General features: G+C 37.2%; 2 protein-coding genes across 3 annotated transcripts in view; one reads left to right on the forward strand and one right to left on the reverse strand.

The window, feature by feature from the left end:
* The window catches only part of CTBS (chitobiase), a 6,495-nt gene extending 2,123 nt beyond the window's left edge, over positions 1-4,372 (forward strand). The window contains exons 4-7 of the mRNA XM_069022994.1: positions 580-751; positions 1,317-1,414; positions 2,087-2,248; positions 3,199-4,372. Coding sequence (XP_068879095.1) covers positions 580-751; positions 1,317-1,414; positions 2,087-2,248; positions 3,199-3,384 — 618 coding nt within the window. The 3' untranslated portion in view covers positions 3,385-4,372. The remainder of the gene's footprint in view (positions 1-579; positions 752-1,316; positions 1,415-2,086; positions 2,249-3,198) is intronic.
* Positions 4,373-4,570: 198 nt separating this feature from the next.
* Positions 4,571-21,888, reverse strand: SPATA1 (spermatogenesis associated 1). Of its 2 annotated transcripts, XM_069022992.1 has the most exons (14): positions 21,812-21,888; positions 20,284-20,413; positions 19,302-19,408; positions 15,699-15,816; positions 13,589-13,642; positions 13,169-13,493; positions 12,811-13,056; positions 12,197-12,323; positions 11,993-12,053; positions 11,291-11,408; positions 10,439-10,564; positions 8,452-8,621; positions 7,318-7,416; positions 4,571-6,334 (listed from the first exon to the last, which is right to left on the reverse strand). In XM_069022992.1, the coding sequence occupies exons 2-14, from the start codon at positions 20,317-20,319 to the stop codon at positions 6,230-6,232; spliced, it is 1,692 nt and encodes a 563-aa protein (XP_068879093.1). In that variant the 5' UTR covers positions 20,320-20,413; positions 21,812-21,888; the 3' UTR covers positions 4,571-6,229. The 2 variants fall into 2 exon arrangements, with proteins under 2 accessions (XP_068879093.1, XP_068879094.1); XM_069022993.1 differs by lacking the exon at positions 7,318-7,416.
* Between the last annotated feature and the right edge of the window lie 12 nt (positions 21,889-21,900).

The following is a 21,900-nucleotide window of genomic DNA, read 5'->3' on the forward strand; positions in this document are numbered from 1 at the left end:
ATGTAAGGACTTTTGGCAGTACTGTTTAGCATATGAATGTGAAAAAGTTTATGCAGATCTAAATATAATATTCTAGTGAATGCTTAATTATGAATGCTAGCTGTGATATGATCTTGTAAGAATCACTCTTTTTGACCTGTGTGAATTTAAATGAGAGATGGGCTTTGCTGAGATTTGTAGGTACACTGTTACTGCCATGTGTGAGCCCTCGGTTTTTAGTGTGGCTTAATGAATTGTTGAAAGTAGGGCAAATGCAGCCTTCTGGGGCAAGAGCTTGACAGTGCTTTGGTAAACCCATCAAAAAGTTTTAAGGATTTGCATCATGCTTCATGTTTTTGGTGGTTTTCACATTATATTTTAATTTCTTTGGTGCTATATATTCACTAATGGGGTACTCACTTTATTATCTTGTTTGTTTAATCAGATGAGCAGCTTTTCCTGTAGTTCATTACTACCACAGTGTGTTAAATTGCACCATTTGGGAAATACTGTCTTTAAAAGTTACAGCTCTTTTTTTAAAGAGATAACAAGGGTACCTAAGGACCATATTTGATACTAAGTTGAGCATTTTTCCTTCAGGTAACATTTGATGTGGCTTGGTCTCCAGCATGCATAGATAAAAGGTGCTACAACTACACTGGGATTGCAGATGCCTGTGACTTCTTATTTGTGATGTCATATGATGAACAGAGCCAGATCTGGACAGACTGTATTGCAAAAGCCAATGCTCCTTACCTGCAGACTTTGGTTGGTGAGGACAAAACACCTCCCCAGGAGTCAGAACATTTCCATTTGTTTACATGAGTAGATAGAAACGATTGCTTTTTCTTAGAGAGGTTTATTTTGTTATTGTTGCAGTGAGGCATTGATTGTGCTCAAGTATGTGTTGTCCTGATGTGAAAATAGTATCCCTGATCCTTATGACACTACAGGCAGACCTTTAGCAGTTGTGTGTTGTTACTTGTAGAGTAATATCACAAGTGTGAAGAACTCTTTTAGAATGAGAAATGGCAGCCAGAGCAATGGTGTCTGCCTGGGATTGCAAAGAACCTGAAACATTTCTCTCATCTTTGTGAACCTCTGCTCAGGGCAGATGGTTTAAAGTGTGAGCAACTAGAGCAGATACTGGGATCTCAGTAGAGCAAGCCTCTTATTCACTGGAGAGTGCAGTTGAAGGCAAAGGACAGCTTGCACCTTGGCCTGTGGCTGGGGATCATGCAAGTTCTGTAGTGGTTCTGTCTCTAGATTAGTTGTAAAAATAAAAAGCATAGAAAAAGTAAATAATGCATGTTAATTTTTATTTCCATCAAAACTAGGATATGAAGAGTACATTGCCATGGGCATTGATCCTAAGAAGCTTGTGATGGGTGTCCCCTGGTATGGCTATGACTATGTCTGCCAAAACTTATCCACGGTAAGGTGAAGATTATTTGTTTGTAATCATACTGTTAATTTTTTCCTAGGAAAGATGCAACTAGATTTTGGTAATCTTGTTTCTGGACTAGGAAATACTGTGGTCTGATGGATAAGAGCATAAAGCTGGGACACAAAACAGAAACTTTTGCTTGGCTGATAACTGATGAGCAGTGTGTTACCAGACAAGGCATTGTAGCTCCTTAGGCAGCATGGACCCCATGATATCCAAGCACTGTATTTGACTAAGGAGCTATAAATGTTATCTGTATGAGAAGAGAGAATGTCCAAAAGTCCTACAACACTCGTATGTGCCTTCTCAACACCACTGCTTAAAGACAGGTGCAACAAACCATAGCAAACTATGACTGTTAGAGCATAGCAGTTTATGAGGTCTCAAATATTATGAAAAATGTAAGGGCCAATTAAAGGTGGAAAAGATAAGACAACTATATAAGCTGAATGATATCCATTCAATCCCATATTACTGCAGAGTAACAAAAATGTAGCTCTTTTAATTTACTTTTCTCTACAAATAGTATCTTCTGGAGTTGCTTGGAAATTTGGTTTTTTTGAGGCCTTAATGCCTTTTGTGAATTGTTCTTGGCTGTACTTCTATTCTGGAGTTCAGTATATCTAACATGAAACTCATGCCTTCTGCTTTTCTGTTCAGGATCATGTTTGCTCCCTTCCCAAAGTGCCTTTCCGAGGGGCTCCTTGCAGTGATGCTGCAGGGAGCCAGGTCCCCTATGCAACCATCATGAAGCAGGTGAACAGTTCTCTCTCAGGGGTGCTGTGGGATGAGCTACAGAAGGCTCCATTTTATGAGTACAAGGTAAGAGTCTTTTTCCAAGACACCTGGTGCGGAGTAAGCATTTATGAACCATAGATCTTTGGCTATAAAGTTATCAGGATTAGATTCTTCCTTTTGTGTTTTCTACTTTTCTTTCTTTTTTTTTTTTTTTTTTGTAAAGGATTGCTGGAATTCTTTGTCTTGAATTCCTAGTCTGAGAGAGGGGTGCAGTGCCTGAAGGCTACAGGAGTAATAAAGATCTTTATCACTTTGCAGTCTTCTTGAGATACTGTATCATGTCAAAACAAACATTTTGGCACAAAAACATCCTATAGCTCTGTCCTTCACTTTTATAGTTATTTTCATGAGTTGATCAATAATTTGAACTAAAAAAGATTCTGAGATGCTCTTAAGATTTTCTAGCTCAGTGCCTTGCATGCATTTTCTCTTCTGCATTTTTTTTCTACATGGACACAGTGGAAGAGTCCATAAATGACTGTGCTGACAAGAACACCACAGTGTATCTATTTTGTCTTGTTTCTTTAGACAATATTTAAGTTTCACATGTAGATGATTAAAAGATGTTGTAAGCAATGACAAGGTAAAAGCAGCATAACCTTGATAAAATTTTATAACCTCCTCTAAAACTGTTTATTGCTTTAAAAACCCCACAACCTCTAACTAAATTCACCTGTTGGCTTAGATACTGTATCTGAAATTTTATCTATATTTTAAAAGATACAAATTAGCTAAGTCTTTTCATATAACTTCAGTTAAATTGTGTCACTGTTTTATAAGTTACATTCTACAATTAAAAAATATCCAAGTATTTGGCTTAGAATTTTTAATTTTCCTGTGTGACAAAGAATTGATAAATCAGGCAAATATTATGTAAATCTACCTAGCTTGTATATCTCAGTTTTTAGTTGTACTTTTAACTGTGTTCAACAGAAAATTGGTTTACTGACACCAGTGTTTAAATGTTTTTCTAGGATTCTCTTGGTCAATTCCACCAAGTATGGTTTGATGACCCTCGCAGCATTTCTCTAAAGGCAGCATATGTGAAGAATCGAGGTTTAAGGGGCATTGGAATGTGGAATGGAAATAGTCTTGACTATTCCAGGGAAGCTGTAGCAGAACAACAAACTCAAGCAATGTGGCAAGCTCTGACACCATAGGAACTATGCAAACCCTTGATTTAGAATTATGAAAATTGGTCATTTTTTATTTTGTCTGACACTTTCACAGATTTTGAATTTATATAAATATACTGTGATTACAAAAACTTTAAAAACTAGGCAAATTAATCTTGTTATTTTATATGCAAAGCTGTGTTTTCATTATTCAGAAAATTCCAGTGTTGCTTTATCAGTAGGGTTTTTTTAAGACTGCTTGTCTTTTCACAGTTTCTGAAAGTTTTATAATGCTTGAACCCAGCATGTATCTGGTAACAAGACCAATTGATGGATTTACAGGGGTGGTCTCATAATGATGCTTTGCTAAAGCTGCCAGATGTAGCAAATATTTATTCCTGTGTTACATGGTGCAGTCCCAGCCTTCTGACTTCCCAACCCAACCAATACTTTAGCTAAGTCACTTTAGAATCAGATTAAATCAGAATACTGGGTAAACAGATTGTTGATTACATGCAGCTTGGTTACTCTTCTAGATTAAAAGATTTTTTGGACTGAAAAAATTACATAACATGAAGTAGTTGCTGCTAAGATTTACATCAAATTTGTTGTTAGAAAGGAATATTTAATAAACTCCATTTTCACTGTGCTTATGTATCACATAATTCCATAGTTTCAAAAGCCAATAACCTCTGGCCTTAGCTTGAAGAGGAAGCATTAATATGGAGAGGGCTTGGATGATGTTTCCTTCCATTTCAAACTACTTTCTGAAAACTAGAAGCTTAGTGAACTACATATCTATTTTTCCACACACCCTAAGATTCATTCAGTAGCCTGCTTTTTGTTTTTATGGGGTGTTGCCTTTGGGATAATAGGAGATTATGTTTTCTTTCTAGTTCATATTTTCATAAAATCATTTGCCTAAAGAAATTTTTTAACTTTTTAAAATATCCACAGTGATGTAAAGATTGGATGGTGTTTACAGGATATTTTTCTTAAATAAAATGCTGCTCTTGGTAAGGCTTGTAAACAATGGCTCCTGTCTGTGCTTTACTTGTTCTACAGCTTACAGCCCACACTCCTTGTCTGCTTCCCAGAACTCTTTCACAACCAAATTAAAGTGCAACTGGGCCCTGCTTAAGTGACTCCATTAATTTAAAAATGTATTTAATTAGGTAGATGTAGTAATTTGTGGGTTTGGTGGGTTTTTTGGTTTGATTTGGTTGGACGGTTTTTGGGTTTTTTGTTTAATTGGTTGGGGTTTTTCACTTGCTAAAGAGTTACCATAGTATGGCAGCACTACCATAATGGCTACTGCAGAAAAGACTTGGAGACTTCATCTGAGTTGTCTGCTTGATACTACAGGTGATGGAAAGCAGAAGGTGAAGCCTACTGCTCTTGCAGAAACTAAAAAAATTCCCTTGACAAATCAGAAGGCTTTTCACTAGAACCCTGGTCTGTAAGGATTAAGAGAAAGTTCTAAATTTTATATATAATAGATGTAGATATATATATATATGTATCTACACACATATATGTACTTCAAAATGTGTATTACTACCTATATGCTTAAGTACTGTGAAATGGATATTTGCTGAATATGCTGAAAGAGTCTTCTGGAGTGAGTATGTGACCTGCAAAATCCTAACTAGGGTGAGATGACAATAATAAAACTCTCTTTCCTGTAGCAGTCAAGAATCATGAATTGATAACATATTTTAAATTTAGGTTCTGATTTTCCAGTAGCTCGTAGCCTGCTCTTGTATCTTAAATAAGACACAATTCTGAAATAGAAAATGTGAGCTTCAACCCTGAATTGAGCAAAAGTGGGTGTAGTTTTAATAATTTATTTAATCCTTTGGCATTAAAATCTTTGTTAAGTCCTATTTTTTAGAAAATAAATTGGATAATGGGTGGTTCGACTCAAGACATTTCTAAGTTCTTTTGAGAGCTGCATAATTTTCTTATCCTATAACTTATTTCCCATGAGTGTTTCACTTCCAGTAATAAATACAGCCTTGACAGCCTTTTAGCTGAGATTAATTCCTAGCATGTTATTCTTCTGCTTAATATAATAACACCTGGTTTGCAAAGAGGCAAATACAAAAATCTAGAAAAAAATTCCTATGAAGAGGTTTCTGATTCCTCTTTCAGAGAATTGTTAATCTCAGCACATGCATAACCTTGGAATTGAGGAAGACAGAATATGCAAGAGTGTAAATTGGACCAGGATCATCATTATACTGGTCCACAAGAAAGCCTTCAGGCAAGCTTTCAAACTACAGAAGACAGTTAATGTCCAAGTGGCTTTCCTAATAAGAGAGGGAACAAAACCAGCTAGATATGAAATAAAGTGAGATTATCTGAGATTTTGTTTATGCTTCATAGTAATACAGTAATGATACATTGCTAATTTATAGATAGGCATACTTATAATGCCAAAAACATATTCCAGTAAATATCTAAAGAAAGGATTACTGTTGCTGTAATTCTAGAGAAACTGTATTTTAATAATTTCTCAAAAATGTAGTGTGTGTGCCTGAAAAGAACAGGAGGTTATGGATTTTAGGTTTATTTGCTTAGTAGCTATGTAGTTAATCAAAGAACATCAGCATACCACTAGGATGTTACACAATTAACTAATCTGCACTTTAAAAATAACAGCTTAGTTTTAGACACATTACTAGCTTGAACTGTATGTTTAAGGAGCTGACTAATCTTACAGTAAGTGAGATTTAAAAAGAAGTGAGCTGCATTACCACAACATTTATATAGTTGATGTCTTTTTACAAAATACCTTCAAGAACATACAAACAAATGCTCTGAAATTCTCTTCTATATACACTAGAGAGCTGCTGTAGACTTTACAGATGTTAGTCACGTCATCTTCTTAAATTCCTGATTTTCTGGACTGGAGAATTAAAGCTGAATGAATCTTCTTCTGTGTCAGTTCCGCTCTCAGTGCTCGTAAGTCAGATGCTGCCTGCTTTCTCATCTGTGAAAGAACCCATAATTTAAGGGATGGCAATTTAAGGAAGCTTTATTTGGAGCTGACATGCATATAGGTTTATATAACTAAGACTGATATTTTATACAGGATGGCTGAATACAGGATACATCTTTCATCTTAGACATGTAAAATTTTAAATTAGATAGCATAGTTCTAGCACTTCTTTGTTCTGTACTTTGCCTTGATGTTTTTGAGACAACTGCAAAGTTAATTGTTCTTTCCACTCGTTGCTAGACAATGGAGAAGTCATAATGAATACACTCACCCTGGAGTACCCAGTAAACAGGGGTATGGGCAATCTCTGTGATGTAGAACACTCCTATTTCAGAGCTGGAAAGCTATCCAGTGTGAAGGCCTATACTACATCTTCCTTCCAGAAAGTGTCACAGGCAGCACTGATATGGAATAAAGCTGATGGAGAGGTTTGCCATCTGCTTGGATAGGGTTTATTTTTTTGGGGGGGGTTGGGTGGTTGGGTTTTTTCCCTTTAAACAATTTTTTTTCTTTTGCCATGGTCTATTTATTACTGATCAATGCCTCACCACACCAGGTATATTTCTTCAATTACCTTTTGAATGAAATGGGAATTTTATGAACAAGATTATGAATGTTAGATGATATAGTACATTGAGTATCTAAGTTGTTTGGATGCCTTACATTCCAAATCATCTGATATCTGGTGTTCTGGGGTAATTTGGCTCGAGTGATGAAGTTACAACACCTAACACCTTAAAACTAACAGTGTAAAACAAGAACTGTTTAGCAAATATTTACTATATTTTATATTATTTAAAATAATATTTATTTATTTAAAATATATAAAATATAATATTATATATTAAAGTATAACATAATACATATTTAAATATTTATTATATTTCAGCAAATGTAATCCAGTAATTGGTAAGTTCTAATTTTTTTTTAACATATTGTCACATTTTGACTGTTCTAATTAAAAGGCAAAGTACCTTAATTTCTATTATGAGTTTCATTTTTGTATCATCTAGCTTCTTCCTCAGCTGATCGAGTTCATGCTGCACTGTAGCAATCTGGATGATTGTGTAATTCTGTGTGAAACAACAACAAAACTTGAAGTGCAGCATTAGTGCATCTCTTCCCTCATTGGGTGCTACTTCACTACTCAGAAGCAATCCTCTAACCTGTTTCCAACTCCCCTGCTTTCCCACCTGCCTGATGCCTGCCTGGCCAGCACATTGCTCATGAGGGGTGGGGAGCACCCTTGTGCTCAGCCTAACAGCTCATTAAATCCTGGCTACCTTCTCTGGGTGCTGGCCAGTGCAGAACTGCTGTAGGAATGTTACCTTGTGCATATCCCTTCATATAAGGCCTCTTTGTGCCCAGTTAGGGAGACCTAAAAAACCCCACCCCTGATATGCCCCTCACAAGGAACAATAACGTGTCTGAACATAGCCAGTAATGCAATGTCAACCCTATTCATATTTTTATTTTGTAGATATTTCAAGATAGCTCAAATAATACACATTTGTATATAATGTACACTCTTAGATTGTACATACATGCACCTTTCAGATGCAAGAAGGGGACATTTATTCTTCCTAGACTAGCTTCAGTTTTGCCAACAGACTTGCTTCCATTAATGCATTTAGAAAATTAGCAGACAACTGTTGGAAAGGGTGTTTCCCCTTTTTCTTTTATTTTTTCTTTTTTAATCCCTCTCTGAACTTCCTATGAAATGCACAGTTGCACAGTAGTTGAAGTACAACGACTTCAAAAGCTACAGATACATTTCTTGTCCTCCAAACATTCATTACTTCCGTGTATGATATTTGGGATGATGGGAACAAAGTAGAGCTGAACTATTCATTAACTATACTGAACAGAAGGTGATATTGTTACAAAAAGGTACCAACAGAAAGCAGAAAGAAACAAGTGCTCAGACTCAAGCACGTCTGCAGTCTTTTTGAGACAAATGGGCTGAAGAAATTCTGTCCCTCAAATCACTGAGCTAAAGCTAGTTTACAAGTCATAGGTTGGTGATAAATTTGCTTCTTTACTTTATATTTTATACAAAAACCCCTCAGACTGTGTAAAAATAGATAATAAATAATACAAGCAAGTACCTTGGAGTTTGTTGTATTGTGTGGTCGTTGTCGGCTAGCTCTGGCTTCCAACTGCAAGAGCAATTTCTGGTGGTAAAGCTCTAAATCTTGTCGCAGTTTATTTAAAGTGTCCTCCAGTGAAACTGTAGCTTTCTTAGTTTCAAAGTACTTCTTTTTCCATTCCTCACGAACTGCACAGGAAAACAGTAATAAATAGTGTGTTAACTCTTGTTCATCTTACCATAAGGTCTGCTGAAGACAGTCACGACCAGCTCACCTCACAAGCTTCAGCTGGCCAATGTACACATTGAAACATGGCAGTAGGTTTCTTTAAAATAAACATTTAGTGAAAAAATCTTCATCAAAATTACATTCACCGTAAATGCAACTGAATTTTCACACAAACATCTGCAACAAAAGGCTCTATCTGTCCAGTGAGATAAAACACAGGGTTCAAACCCCACGTTTTATTCAGCCTGGCTGTTCTGCAGGTTCTGCTGCATGTTTAAGTACTCCTGGCTGGTGAAGACTGGTATGCCCAGCAAAGTCTGAATTCCATAGCTCTACTGTAGCAGAAAATGTAGCATTGGAGATTTAGGCAAAATTTATGCTTTTCATGGCCAGAGATTTTGAACAGCTTCATTTTATACTGACATCCCAAATTATGGGAAACAGTTTACACTTCACTATGATTCCTCCCATGTTGTTAATGTGCTGTCAAGAGCTGGCACATAAGTACCCCTGTATGCATTGTGGCAATCTATGGCCACTGCATACCTGCAGTGTCTTAAATGAATCCCTTCTTTCGAGGCATATTTTATGGAACCAGGATGACTGAAACTTACCCAAAAGAACTTGGCTGTTGGAGGACTCTACACCATGTAACTGAGAGTGCCTGCCAGCATGGCAGCCTTAGGAGGATATCAAATACAGACTGGATGGCTGTTCCTGCAGAAAATGCTCTTTCCTTAGTACCTTGTAAAGAAACATGCTTGCTACGTGCCCTTGCTTATGAAACTCTACAGGTCTGAGAAAAAAAAATTCAGAGGTACAGACACTTCTTAAAGAACCTGCAGAAGCTGTTTGAATCCTTGTGAAACATTCTTTATTTTACCTAACTGGATAACATAATTTAAGACAATGCAGGAGCCATTTAGGGCTTATCTCTAGCTTGCATTGCAGCTCCATGCTACTACAGAGTTCTTCAAGTACCCAAGTTTGGGGTTTTTTAAATACAGCTTCCCCATGCTGTGGAGTGCAGTGCAGCCATGTTCTTAGAGAATAACTGAAAGAATTGGCTTGATGTATCTTTTCAATGATCTACAAGTAATATTTAAGATTCCTAATGACTTAGCGATTTTTAAGCAAAAAGAGAAAGATCTCAAAACATCAAAATGATTAAATCTCATCTCTGTATAACCAGGATGTGAATTAGGGAAGATAGCTTTAATATAAACTTGAAAATAATTTAACAAAGAAAATTTGTGTGAGATTTTAATGAGATTTCACCTTGTTAAAAACCAAGCTTTGTCAAGCTTGTCACAACAGGCTTGTAACTTCCATGTCGTAAGCTGAATACCATGAGAATGGGAAGAACAAAAATTATTATGCTGCAATTTACCTGAAGCTCTATCAACACAGTACAAGCCTCTGTAAGCACCAGCTAAAGGCAGGATTAGAATATGTCAGCTGCCCTGGGCCTCAGAGAGAAGCAGTCTGCAGTAGCTCTCTGAACACTGCACGTATATGAGACACAACTTGAATAGTTTATGAAAGCCAGAATAATCTTAACTTTATAAATTATACCACCAAAAAAAAAGTGGAAGGAAACACTGCAACCTTGAATTTTTCTAGCATGCTATTACACAAAATGAGTCTTCTTGGAGCTATTGTTTAGCAAACTGCTCTCTCTGTAATTAAGCTCACTGACAAGGAGACAAATATTTTCCCATTGGTTTCAGTGTAATTTCTCAATCACTCCAAATTCCAAAATAAATTAAAAGTGTACCATGGTATCTCCTCAGCTTATTTTGTTCCAGCAGCCCTTTAGCTTTTTTGATCAGCTCTTCTCTAGATTTTTCCATGTGCCTTCTGTCTTTCTTCATTTGTTGCAATTGTTCTGCCATCCTGTTTTCTAAAGATATTACAATTCTATTTTGCAAGCATCTGAATACTCTAAGTACAAAAGATCAGTCAAGATTTTTGTAATGCACTCATCACAAATTATGCCAAAAGCTCTGTCAGAACAAGCAGTAGAAACAACTTCATTTTAATCGAGTTTCATTTAAATCTAACTTTTCAAAATGGCTGGTGCTTTAGAAAAAGGGAGAAATCTAGCACACATCCAGGCATTCACACACATACACACAGACAAACATCCTTCTATATGTTTAGACAATGTATCACTAAAACTATGTAATCAAGAAATATATTCACTCCATACATTGCAAACTCTTGCCGATGTCCAGCTGGCAGGACAATATCTCAGACTTTCACTAGTCTGCAACAAGAGGCCAAACACAACTTCTCACTATCCTCCTCCTCAGCAACACTACTTGTGGTTTTCTTTGCTACATTCTCACTTAAGCCTGCAGTATTTCATCTGATCTCCCTCCTTTTCTCCTTCAATCCACAACTCCACAAGCTGGGTTTTCTAGTGCTGGGAACCTGCCAAGTTCAAGGACAGCCCACGCAATCATAAATACCTGGAATTTTCTAACCATAAATTAAAATTCATAACAATACTGACAATGAATGTATGTACAAATTCTTTCATAAAGTAGGTGTTTACATCTTCATTGACTCTTCAGTCTTGATTAAATGTTAACTTCCTTGCAATTTCTTGGAATCATGTACTCACTTGCTGCCTGAATTACAGGAACTTGAACTGGATTTACAGTAAGTGCCAAAAAAGGTGGACTAAGAGGTGAAATATACTCTTTTGGACAAGTAAGATGATTTTGCTTGTTTTCATCTGCCTAGAGTCAAAAGACACAACTATAAGTACACAACCATAATCCTGAATATTTACATTAGACATATGCCCTGAAAGTGGCCTGAGTGAATGGGAGGGCTGAATTTGAATTCTGCAGGTAGGCTTTTTTATTCTGTTACCAGAATGATTACTAAATTACAAACAGCTGGACTTCTGCAAACAAAATGAGAACACTGAACACTTACATCACAGAGAACATACAGACAAAACCATAGATTATTGCTAACTGTTCTTGTCCATGTCCATAACCCCACAATTTATTGACATTCCCATGCAAGACCAGGAACTCAGGGCCTTAAAAGAGCCACCTGATTCATTGATTATGAAATCAAAAACTGCCGATTTCTAAACTAGAATTTGTAATTGCAAATTTCAATTGTTTAGAAATATAGTTAATATTCACTAGAAAATCTGCTAAGTAGCAGTGCACGAATTAACTTTTCTCAATTATTCTCAAATCTTTCCTACTTATAATGAGTCACCTGTCTTACAAAATTAGACTGTTTCTAGGTGGAGGACTATATCTATTGCTCAAGATTACTAGGAGTGTTACCTTGAAAAACATACCTGATTATCCAGTTTTTCACCAAGATCAGCTCTAGTCTTCTTAGTTCTGTTTTGCTGCAAGCTAAGGTAAAATCCAAAAAGCAAGTGAAAATTCACTGAATGAAATGTTTTTTCCCTCCTTTAATTTATTTAAAGTCTGTTAAGTAAGTCTGTATTGGTGAATTAATATTATCCATTATTTTAGAAGATTCATTATTTGCTAACCTTTGTTTTTTGTGGACATAATCTGTAGTTTGGTCTTCCATTATTTTAAAAATTTCAGCATCCTGTGTTCTGTTTCTTCTTAATTTGGTTTCTTTTTGGTGCTCACTATTTTCTATGTTTGTTAGTTCTGTGACAGGATAGTGATGACAAAAATATATAGATTACACTTGCAAAAATCAGGTTGGTTTGACTGTCAATGACTGGACTTTCCAACCTATATTGGAAATTCAGTGAATCAACACAGCAAGTGGTGTTATCTCTATGATTTGGAAATGTTCCATGAATAACGGAAGAAAGAAATAAAGAAAAAAAAAGGGTATTTTTGTTATAAGAATTTGTATCTGACTAATTCTTGTGATTAGACATATGTATCAACTATAGAAGAGCACACAGTGATAATGAAGGACTATACCAGCACACAGTGATAATGAAGGACTTACAAGGTAAAACTACATCTCTTTGAAAGATATGATCATTATTTTAAAAACAGAATATTGTTCTGATAGTGCTATTCCAGCTCACACTTTAATTACAGATTTCTTAAAACTTAGCTTTACTTTTCTAGCTTTCTAGAACTCTTGCTTTAGCAAAAAGACAACAATAAACATTTGTACCCTTTTGATATCTAATGTGATTTTGGGGTCTTTGGTTATCCTGGCCTTGTTCATCACCATGGTTTACATGAGTAAGAGCAGTTCCTTTGGCTTTGTCATTCCACTTAGGAGCATCACAGTCTTCTTGATCTTGGCTGAGATGATTCTGCTCAGAGCTCTGTAACACCAGGTCACACTTTCCAGACTCCTGATCTGCAGGATCTGATTGACTTGGTGTGAAGAAAGGTCCATCAGATCCACTTTGATCTGCATAATAATTGATAATATGAAACAGATATTATTTTATTGCAAATGTTAACCGTAATATTTATTTTTCCTCTCATTCATCATCCTCCTTCACTACACTGGTTAAGCTTACCTTTTTCTCCAAACTGGTTTTCTTGAATCCTGTTGTTATTGTCTTGCTTATTGTTTGTGTGCGAAACTGGAACAGGTTCTTTCTCACCCCATTCCACAGGACTGGGCACTTCCAGATTTTCTACCTGACACCTGCTTTGTACACTTTCTAAAAATGGCTTGCTTTTTTCAGGTTTCTGTTGGGAAAGACTGGATAATCTTGATCCAAGACCAAACCTATTAGCTTCTTCAATAAAGTGATGTTTTTGTTGAGTCGATGATGGTAATGGATAAACATCTTCAAAATACCCCACTCCAGGTAATAAATACAATTCAGGATAAAGTGCCTGAAAATACACAGCATATTCATCAGACAGGACAAAAGAGACAAGGTGCAATGTAAAGTTTCTGAAAAGGTACCTTACAACCATTCAATACTTACATAAGGAGGAGCAAATGACTTCAGTTCCAGCTCTGTTTCCTGCTTTGCTTTCACCTCGGAAGATAAAATACGGAAACATAAAAAATACAATACTTCTTTTATCCATTATGTTGCATGTGACATATATATTCTACTGACATTTTTACATACTGTATTTTTTCATAACCAGCACTATAATCTCTAGTCACCTTATGGGGAAAAATAATCTTAGAATACAATTGTATTTTCTGACATAGTTCTGAAACTTTGTCTGTTTTTCAAAATCTTAATCAGACCCACAAGATTACATGCATATACTGAATATTTTTTTTTATCCTTTACCCTTTCTCTTATGGTTCAAAGGATCTTATCCAACAGTCACAGGAAAAGAACATTTTCAACTTTCTTTATCAAAAGTTGCTTCAAGCTGAATCTGGACAGAAATGTTGAGTCTCACCTAATTTTCTCTATTCACATAATACAGAACTGCAAAATATTTAATGTATATGGAAAAAAATCTAATATTATCCTCCATCTTCTTGTATTTATCATTTTCCTTCATATTCTTTGTGACATACACTTCCACATTTCAACAGTTGTCCTAAAAACAAAGTCTAAAATAGTCGATGTGTATTTGAAAGATGTGTTCCAATGTAAGGAAAAGAAAAGAAATCTGAACTTACATCTAAATCATTGTATTGAATTAAACACGCAGGTTACATGCAAAAAAGGAAGAGCTAATGAACATGACTTTGGTTTATGTTTGTCTTTTCATTTAAAAGACCCTTGCTTGCAAATAGAGCACAGCTCTTAGTTCTGCTTACATTGTTAGAGTTGTGAAACAGAAGACTGAGAGAGAGAACACTCAACAAATATTTAATCATGGAGATGTAATTCAGTGAGGTTACCATGACCCTAAACAACAAATAAACCAGTTGGTTTATTGCTTTACACTTTGTTATAAAGTTAAACATCAAGCAACAGTAAACACCTCAAAGCAAAACTGTACCTTTAATTTGTCTCTAAATCTTCATGTAGATTACCAGTATCTTTAATTCTCTATTAACATAAAACATTTTATTCATTTGCTGACATTATAAAGGAGGCAGGAAAATTTCTCCATTTATCTCCAAACTATGTGGGGAAGAAAATACACCATCTTACTTATTATCATCATCCAGTTAAAAAGACCTGAATTCATTGAAAACATAAGCATACTTTCCAATTTAGATTGTATCACAGTCTTTTAAGTTTCTTTTCACCTAGTTTTTCCACCTAGTTTTAGCATATTACTTAGTATTTATTCTAGTCTTCTGTGAGAGAATTATCACTATTTTAGTGATAATTCAACTAGAAATGAAATAAAGAATGGCACCAAACTTCCTGCTTGTAGTTAATTTCCAAATCCATGAGAAACAGGTGAAATGAGACATGGAAAAAGTACTCTATACTTACAAAAATTACTTAAATCTTTGTGTATTACATCAACAAACTGTCAGTTGGACTTATTTTCAAGTTTATTTAATCTTAAACTATAATTTGTAAGATATATATATATATATATAGAATCAATGTGAGGAACAGTTATGATTCACCCATGCAGGGGTTTTATTACTTACATCTCAGGCTATATTATTGGACTAAACAGTGGAAAATCCAGAGAAGTTTCCATTCAGAGAATGATTCTTAAATGCTTTTGGGCAGGTCACAGCAGCAGCCATTAGAGGAACTCTGACTGAGCTTCCATTGCTAATTCATCAACTGCCATATTCCCAACCATGTGCAGGTAATAATGAACTTATGAGTTTGGGGTTTTTTGTAATGTAACCAGATTTATCATATTTAATCCATGGACTTATCAATACTAGCATCTTTTCACTGGATGGCAACTAATTACACCTGTTGCTTTAAAGGGTATTGCTAATATAACTGTCCAGCTGTGCCTTTGCACTTGGGGAAGTAGATGTGCTCTGACAAGAGCTTATGCTGCAGCATGTTTAAAAGAAGTGCTAACAGTGGTCCTAAAGTTATCTCTACTTTATGTGATATTATCTCATCTACAGGAATGAAATATCTCCTTTACATTATAAAACAGAAGAGTGCTCAAGAAAAAAATAAAATATTAACTTACCACTACTAGCTTTTTCCCAATGCATTTTAAAAATTTGAATTTATCTGCAACTGTCACTCCACCCAGGTATTCTCCAAGCTTCTCCCGCAGCACTCTTAATGTGATGTGAGGAGACACCCTAGAATGTTGTCATTCATTAATACATCTGTAAGATCAAATAATGATGGCTAGTTAGTAGGAGGGGGAAGATAATGCTCTATACGTGCTGGCTTGCACAGACAGAATGACCAAAACTGGGAGCTATGTCCTAGAACTGAACCCAGCCACACGTAGGTCAGAGAACCTTGGCGTGGCAGTCAGAACACTGCACTGTAAGGGCTGTCATAGCATTAACTAGCAATAATCACATTCTATAAGCCTCATACAGAGGGAGAATATGGAAGCAGACAAAATTTGAAAGTTACTTCTTCCGAATGCTGTTGCTCATCTGCAGATGAATAACAACAACATTGGAACCTACAGTTGTGTGCTTCCATATAAGTGACAAAGTGTCATGGGGCTGGTTCAGGACTGTTGAACATTCCCTTCAAGCACCCAGGGCCAGAGGAGCCTTCATCACTGTCCACTTTAAGCAGCAGGCACATTCCTTTGCTTTTGTCTTCTCCAACACAAATTTATAGTTGGGTGTGTGCATGTGTGTATGCAAATGTATTTTAAATAAAAACCAAACACTGCAGTGTGAACATTTCCACTGTGATTTGAGGATGAGAATGCTGACACAAATATGAATTGCATCATTTAATGTACTACTTGAAAGTATGCAAATATTAAAGTAATGAGCTCAGTAGAAAAATGACTAGAGAATAAAAAGCATCTCTGCACGATAAATCCAAATATGCCAGAGGCACACCAAAGCTCTGCAGCACAGCATAAGCAATGCTAATTGTCCTCTGCTGCCATATAAGAGAAACCAGAGAACAAATTCAGGCCCAAGACTGTTAATCACACACGCTGATTAAGTGGTAGGATGATTCTGGCCCAGGCAGCTCTCACTCCTCCAGCAATGCACAGACATAGCTTGGGGGACAGCACATGTCTTTCTCAGCAAACTGTATAGTCAAGAACCTGCCATGTCTTCCATTTGAACAGGTCTTCAGCATTAACCTGTCAAGGTTTGTTTGCACTGGCAAGCAGCCCTATAGGCCTTCAGTTCACACCTCAAGTACATAACAAAACCAGTCATTTTCATCTCGGGAACACAATACTTCAGTGGGCTACAGTGCTTCCCTTGTATTATTTCAAACACCCTGGACTTAGAGGATCCTTCTTAAGACCATAAAACTGCCCTGGAGCACAGGCATGGAGCAGAGAAAAGTCTGCAGAGAGGACACATCTAGGCCACATGACATAGTTCCTGTACATTTGGCTCCTGCTTATTTCTTCCCCAGCCATCATTTCGCCCACATTTGCTGCAGATACTGTCCTTAACATCCTTTGTTTTAAATGTATAAAGACAAATGTGGATGATGGATACCTATATCAACACACATCCTTACATGACTTATGTGAGCACATGGATGATCTGTAATTCAAATATCTCTCATTTACAATAATTTCTTCAAGCTGATGTCTCAGAGGAGATATGCCCCTTGAGTGGTCTTCTGAAACCAAATAAATGCAAGCTGTTTCAGAGGCAATTTTAACACTGCACACCCTTCACTGATAAGGCCTGTCCAAACCAGCAAGCAAACCTAAAACTAAGGCATTTATGAACAGCAGGGAAAACATCTAAGTAACTACAATGCATAATGGGAGAAAAGTATCTAGGTACCCAGATCCTGAGATATTCAGCAGAAAATTATCTAAAAATTATTTGCCAGTGCAGCTGCTAGGAAAATACAAAAATACTAATCTGTCACTTGCTGCCACTGGCTGGCAGAAAACAGTCACGTATGAGTCACTACCTTCAGGGTGTCCCTTTAAAAGTAATTTTTTAAAAGAGTTCATTGTAACTTTAAAAGAGTTCATTGCAGCCATCTCATCCAGAAATAATACAAGTTAACTTCTGTGGTGAGGAACGAGGAATTAAAAAAAAAAAGCTCACAGAGGCTGAGAAATCAAGTTCATGGGAGCAAGAACTCAGGGCCATAGACAATTACACTCTTAATATCTTCCTCTAATTTCACAGCTAATGGAAGTGGCCTGTACTTTGACCTAGGAATCCTTTGTAAGGCTGACTCAGACAGTATTAGGATTGTCAAGATGACTGAGCAACAGAACTACGAACAACATCCAAGCCACAGGAGTACCAGCAAGGCTGCCATTCCCTCTCCTGGATTATAATAGAAGAAGATTTTAAAAATATTTTTTGTTTTTAAACACAGTGATTCACTGGCCAGGTACAAGTTATTGTTAATACTAATGTACTGCAGCATTGCATAGTACCCATAGAATAATTAATTAGCAAGTATCTAAGAGTCATTAGCAAGAAACAATACCCAGGCAAATATAAACCCACTGAAATCAGTGAGGATCCTAATTTAATTTGATGCCTCAGTGAAATAAATTTGCACTAGATATTATAGGGCAGTGACAGATGTCCATGACATGAAATGAAGTTACCACTTCAGACATGTGTTCTGCACCTCTGCTGCTGACTAGAGCAGCAAACAAAATGGGTATATGCACTTTTTTTGTCTGGTTTTGAGCAGCCTTTCAACAAAAGCAGCTGTGAGAATGAATATATTCTGCACTACATGCTCATACCTGACCACTGTCAGTCTTTTCAGCTACACTGTATATTGTCTTAAGTGGATAATACAAGACTCAATTTAAATTAATTAAAACCTCTATTCCCTACAGTTTAAGCTGAATTGACAGGTTTTGCACAGGTGTAGACAAGGTGCATGTAAAAGCTCCGTTTCAATACACATCTTTACATTACTTGATCTACAACTTCTTACCACACCAGATACACACAGATTTTGAGAGTAAAGTGTTTAGGAGTATAAATAAAACTTTCAAAGTTAGGAAAGATTAAAAATGCAACTCTCTGTGCCAGATTTGAGCCTAGGACTGGGAACCAGGGTATTCCTTCACTAAGTCCTTTAAACAGCTACCTGAGAGCACACATAGCACATGGTGCTGTGCACAGCCTTTCACTGCTCAAGAAGAAAGAGGAAATGCTGCTGGTTCATGGGCTGTAATGCTTCCCCTTGAGAAACAAGGCTTCAGCTCTTTCTCTGGACTGAGAGGACTCAGATCGTTATATCCCTGCTCCTGGGAACTGACAGGCTATCCTGTCTTCACCAAGCCACTGTCTCAAAGCTGACCCCTTGCCCAAAAGAATTCCAGCTTTTGATAATCAGTCTCAAGGAGACAGAAAGATATGATTTTACAATATAAATTATTCTGCAGAAATACTAGCACTGCTCTGGAAGTGCTTTTCAGTGGTCCACACCATGGGCTAAGGGAGCTAAGCCCAATACAGTACAAATGAACATAACGTTAGTTATGGTCACCACTCACGCTCCAGAAATTTAATTAGGCATCACGTTTCTGCTGACAGATGTAACTGTGCTCTCTAGAGCAACAGTTGGACTGAAAGACTGAAGGACAGTGTGAAGGACCTACCACATACATGAAACCTAAGACTGCACTCACCTTATAAATCCAGCTGAGATGAATTTGCTAGTAAGAGCTACAGGAACTGTATTCAGCTTGAAGTTCCACACTTCTGCTGGGACATAAAAAACATGAAGCTCCACCAGCTAAAAAAAGGAACAGATGTAAATATATTACAATCCTCTTCCTATACACTTTGTTTTGTATAGGTGGACTTCTAGTTTGTGTAGGCAGGAATGGTTCCTTTGATATCAGCACAGGGACTAGAACAGTGAGGCCCTGTCTCACAGTGATGACTAGATAGTGAGAACAGTGACAGCAGAGCAATTTGTGACTGAATGCCAGCTGACAGCATCAAAATAACTCACATTAGAACAAGCTCCACAATGGAAGTGAGATAATAGAGAGCCTGTGCTACTGCTGTGTATCACTGTGACAGCAATGGAGAGATCTTACCAAAAACAGTTGATACTCTGGAGAGTGTCATGACTACGAGAATCCCTTAGCTGAAATCCTACCTTTGTTCATCTCATAAAAAATGCAAAGCCCTGAAAGCTTGATTTAAACAGCACCACAACTTGATCTTGTCATCAAGGAAAAAAAAATTCAAAATGTTTCTGACTGTTGTTAATAATATTAGCTACCTTGGAAACACAAAAATGCTCCTGCTAATGTCTGTAAAAAGAATAACTAAGTTGGCTCTGAGCAAGGTTCATTTAGACTGTGTTTGGACTTGTGGTAGTTGTTGCACTACTAATTTTCAGGTCTAGTAAAAATCAGATAGTATTGACAATGATGATACACCTCCCTATAACTAGAAGTCATGTAAATAAGCTATATTAAATATTTCTGCAAGTGTTGAGTGACTTAATATTAACTAGAAAATAATTCTTTCTATATATACTATTTTAAAAACAAATTTTTTTTCTTTCTCAGGTCTTCTAGAACCTTACTTTAATAAATTTTTATTTTTATTTGTGAAATCTAAAAAATCTTTATGGAAAAGTACAAAAACTCTCACCTGTGATGTTCGAGGTCTCATTTGACTGAATGACATGTTGGTCCCTCTGTTTGACCACAGCAAATGCCAGGTGGGCTTTCTAATTTTCTTTTTGATTGAAGCATTCTTTAAGAGCCAGTTTCATGATAATCTGTTATGAGAGAAGTTACTCCATAAATATCCTTTATTTTCATTTACTGTTCTTCATTCCACTTGTGAAAATGGAAGTTGTGTCTGTGGTGAGGCAGAAAGCTTCCAGCTAACTGCAAACAGAATCAACCACACCTTCTACACAAATGAGTATCACCTAAGTAACTGGGGGAATTGCTAAATCATAGCCCTGAGGCTCTAAGAGACCTGCCCTAAGGCATGTCCTCTTAACATTTTCTCCCCTTTCATAAAAATAGTTTGGTAGTATATAATTTTCTACACAGTCCCACTGTTCTCCTAAAGACACAGACCTAAGTCCCCACAAAATGATATTCTTGCAGGGCCTGGCTCTGATAAAGTGACAATTATTGTGAACTGCAACAAACAACACATTGTGCCGGCCAAACACAGTGCTCCAAGGAAACGTGACTGTGTTGGGCAACCATGTCAGAAAAATACCTCCATCAATTATAAACCATGGTTCTGTCCTAACACTGTTATAGAATCATGGAATGATTTGGGTTGGAAGGGACCTTTGAAGGTCAGCTAGTCCAACCCCCTGCAGTGAGCAGGGACAGCTCCCGCTTGGCCAGGTTGTCCAGACCCCAAGTCCAATCTGACCTTGAATGTTTCCAGGGATGGGGCATCTCCTACCTCTCTGGTCAACCCGTTCCAGGCTTTTACCACTGTTAGTGTAAAAAACTTCTTCCTTTTAACTCTAATCAGCCCTCTTTTAGTTTAAATTCCCCCTGTCCTATTGCAACAGGCCCTGCTAAAAGGATTGCTTCCATCTTTCTCTTTTTGTTAGGAGTTTCCTTGGTATTCTCATTTTTGAAGGCTGTTCCAGCCCCCCCTGAGGTTACAAACCTCCTCTGGATTTTCAGCCTGCTGAACTCCCTTGCTGTTCTGATCTCAACAGGAATCTCTCTCCTCCTCCTGCCTCTACCCCAGCTACTTCTAATTCACCTGTTCTTGAGCATGAGTGACCGGACTTTCCAAGCGACCTTCCAGGTCTCACCCTGGCACTGTGAAATTAAGATTTCCTCATGTCAGTGGGAAGCACCTACTCAGCCAGGGCCTGTGTCTTTACTTGCTAGCTCCCACAAATGGCCTGAGTGTAAGACCCCGTCACGCCTCCGGTCATTCCCAGCCAAAGGCAGGCACAGCAGGTCTCAGCGCGGGTTCCTGCCCTCGGTCCTGCCTACATGGAGAATGCTGCACTTTACCTCATGTCACCCCATGCTCCAGGCTTCACCGCCATCCCCGGGCACTTTCTGCACGGACCTAGGACTACTAAATTGATCCTCCAAGCTACAGTCAACGCTCAAACTGCTGGCAAGAGCAAAGTTAGGCACTTTATTCATTGTATCTCAAAATAACCTCCAAACTTGGAACTCACTGGATATTATCACCAAGATTCGCCGCCTTGGTGTGAATGTCGCCTGCTCTTTCAGTCCGCATTATTAGCGCGCGGCGGCGCGGCTGATT

The sequence above is a fragment of the Aphelocoma coerulescens genome, chromosome 8, assembly GCF_041296385.1.
Source record: "Aphelocoma coerulescens isolate FSJ_1873_10779 chromosome 8, UR_Acoe_1.0, whole genome shotgun sequence".
Taxonomy (NCBI): Eukaryota; Metazoa; Chordata; class Aves; order Passeriformes; family Corvidae; genus Aphelocoma; species Aphelocoma coerulescens.

Coding starts and splice junctions, on each gene's coding strand:
- SPATA1 (XM_069022992.1), bottom strand. CDS start 20,319: ATGTCATTCAGTCAAATGAGACCTCGAACATCACAG. Junction 19,409..20,283: donor TGAGACCTCGAACATCACAG/GTGAGAGTTTTT, acceptor TCCTTTTTTTAG/CTGGTGGAGCTTCATGTTTT. Junction 13,494..13,588: donor AGTCATTTGCTCCTCCTTAT/GTAAGTATTGAA, acceptor GTGTATTTTCAG/GCACTTTATCCTGAATTGTA.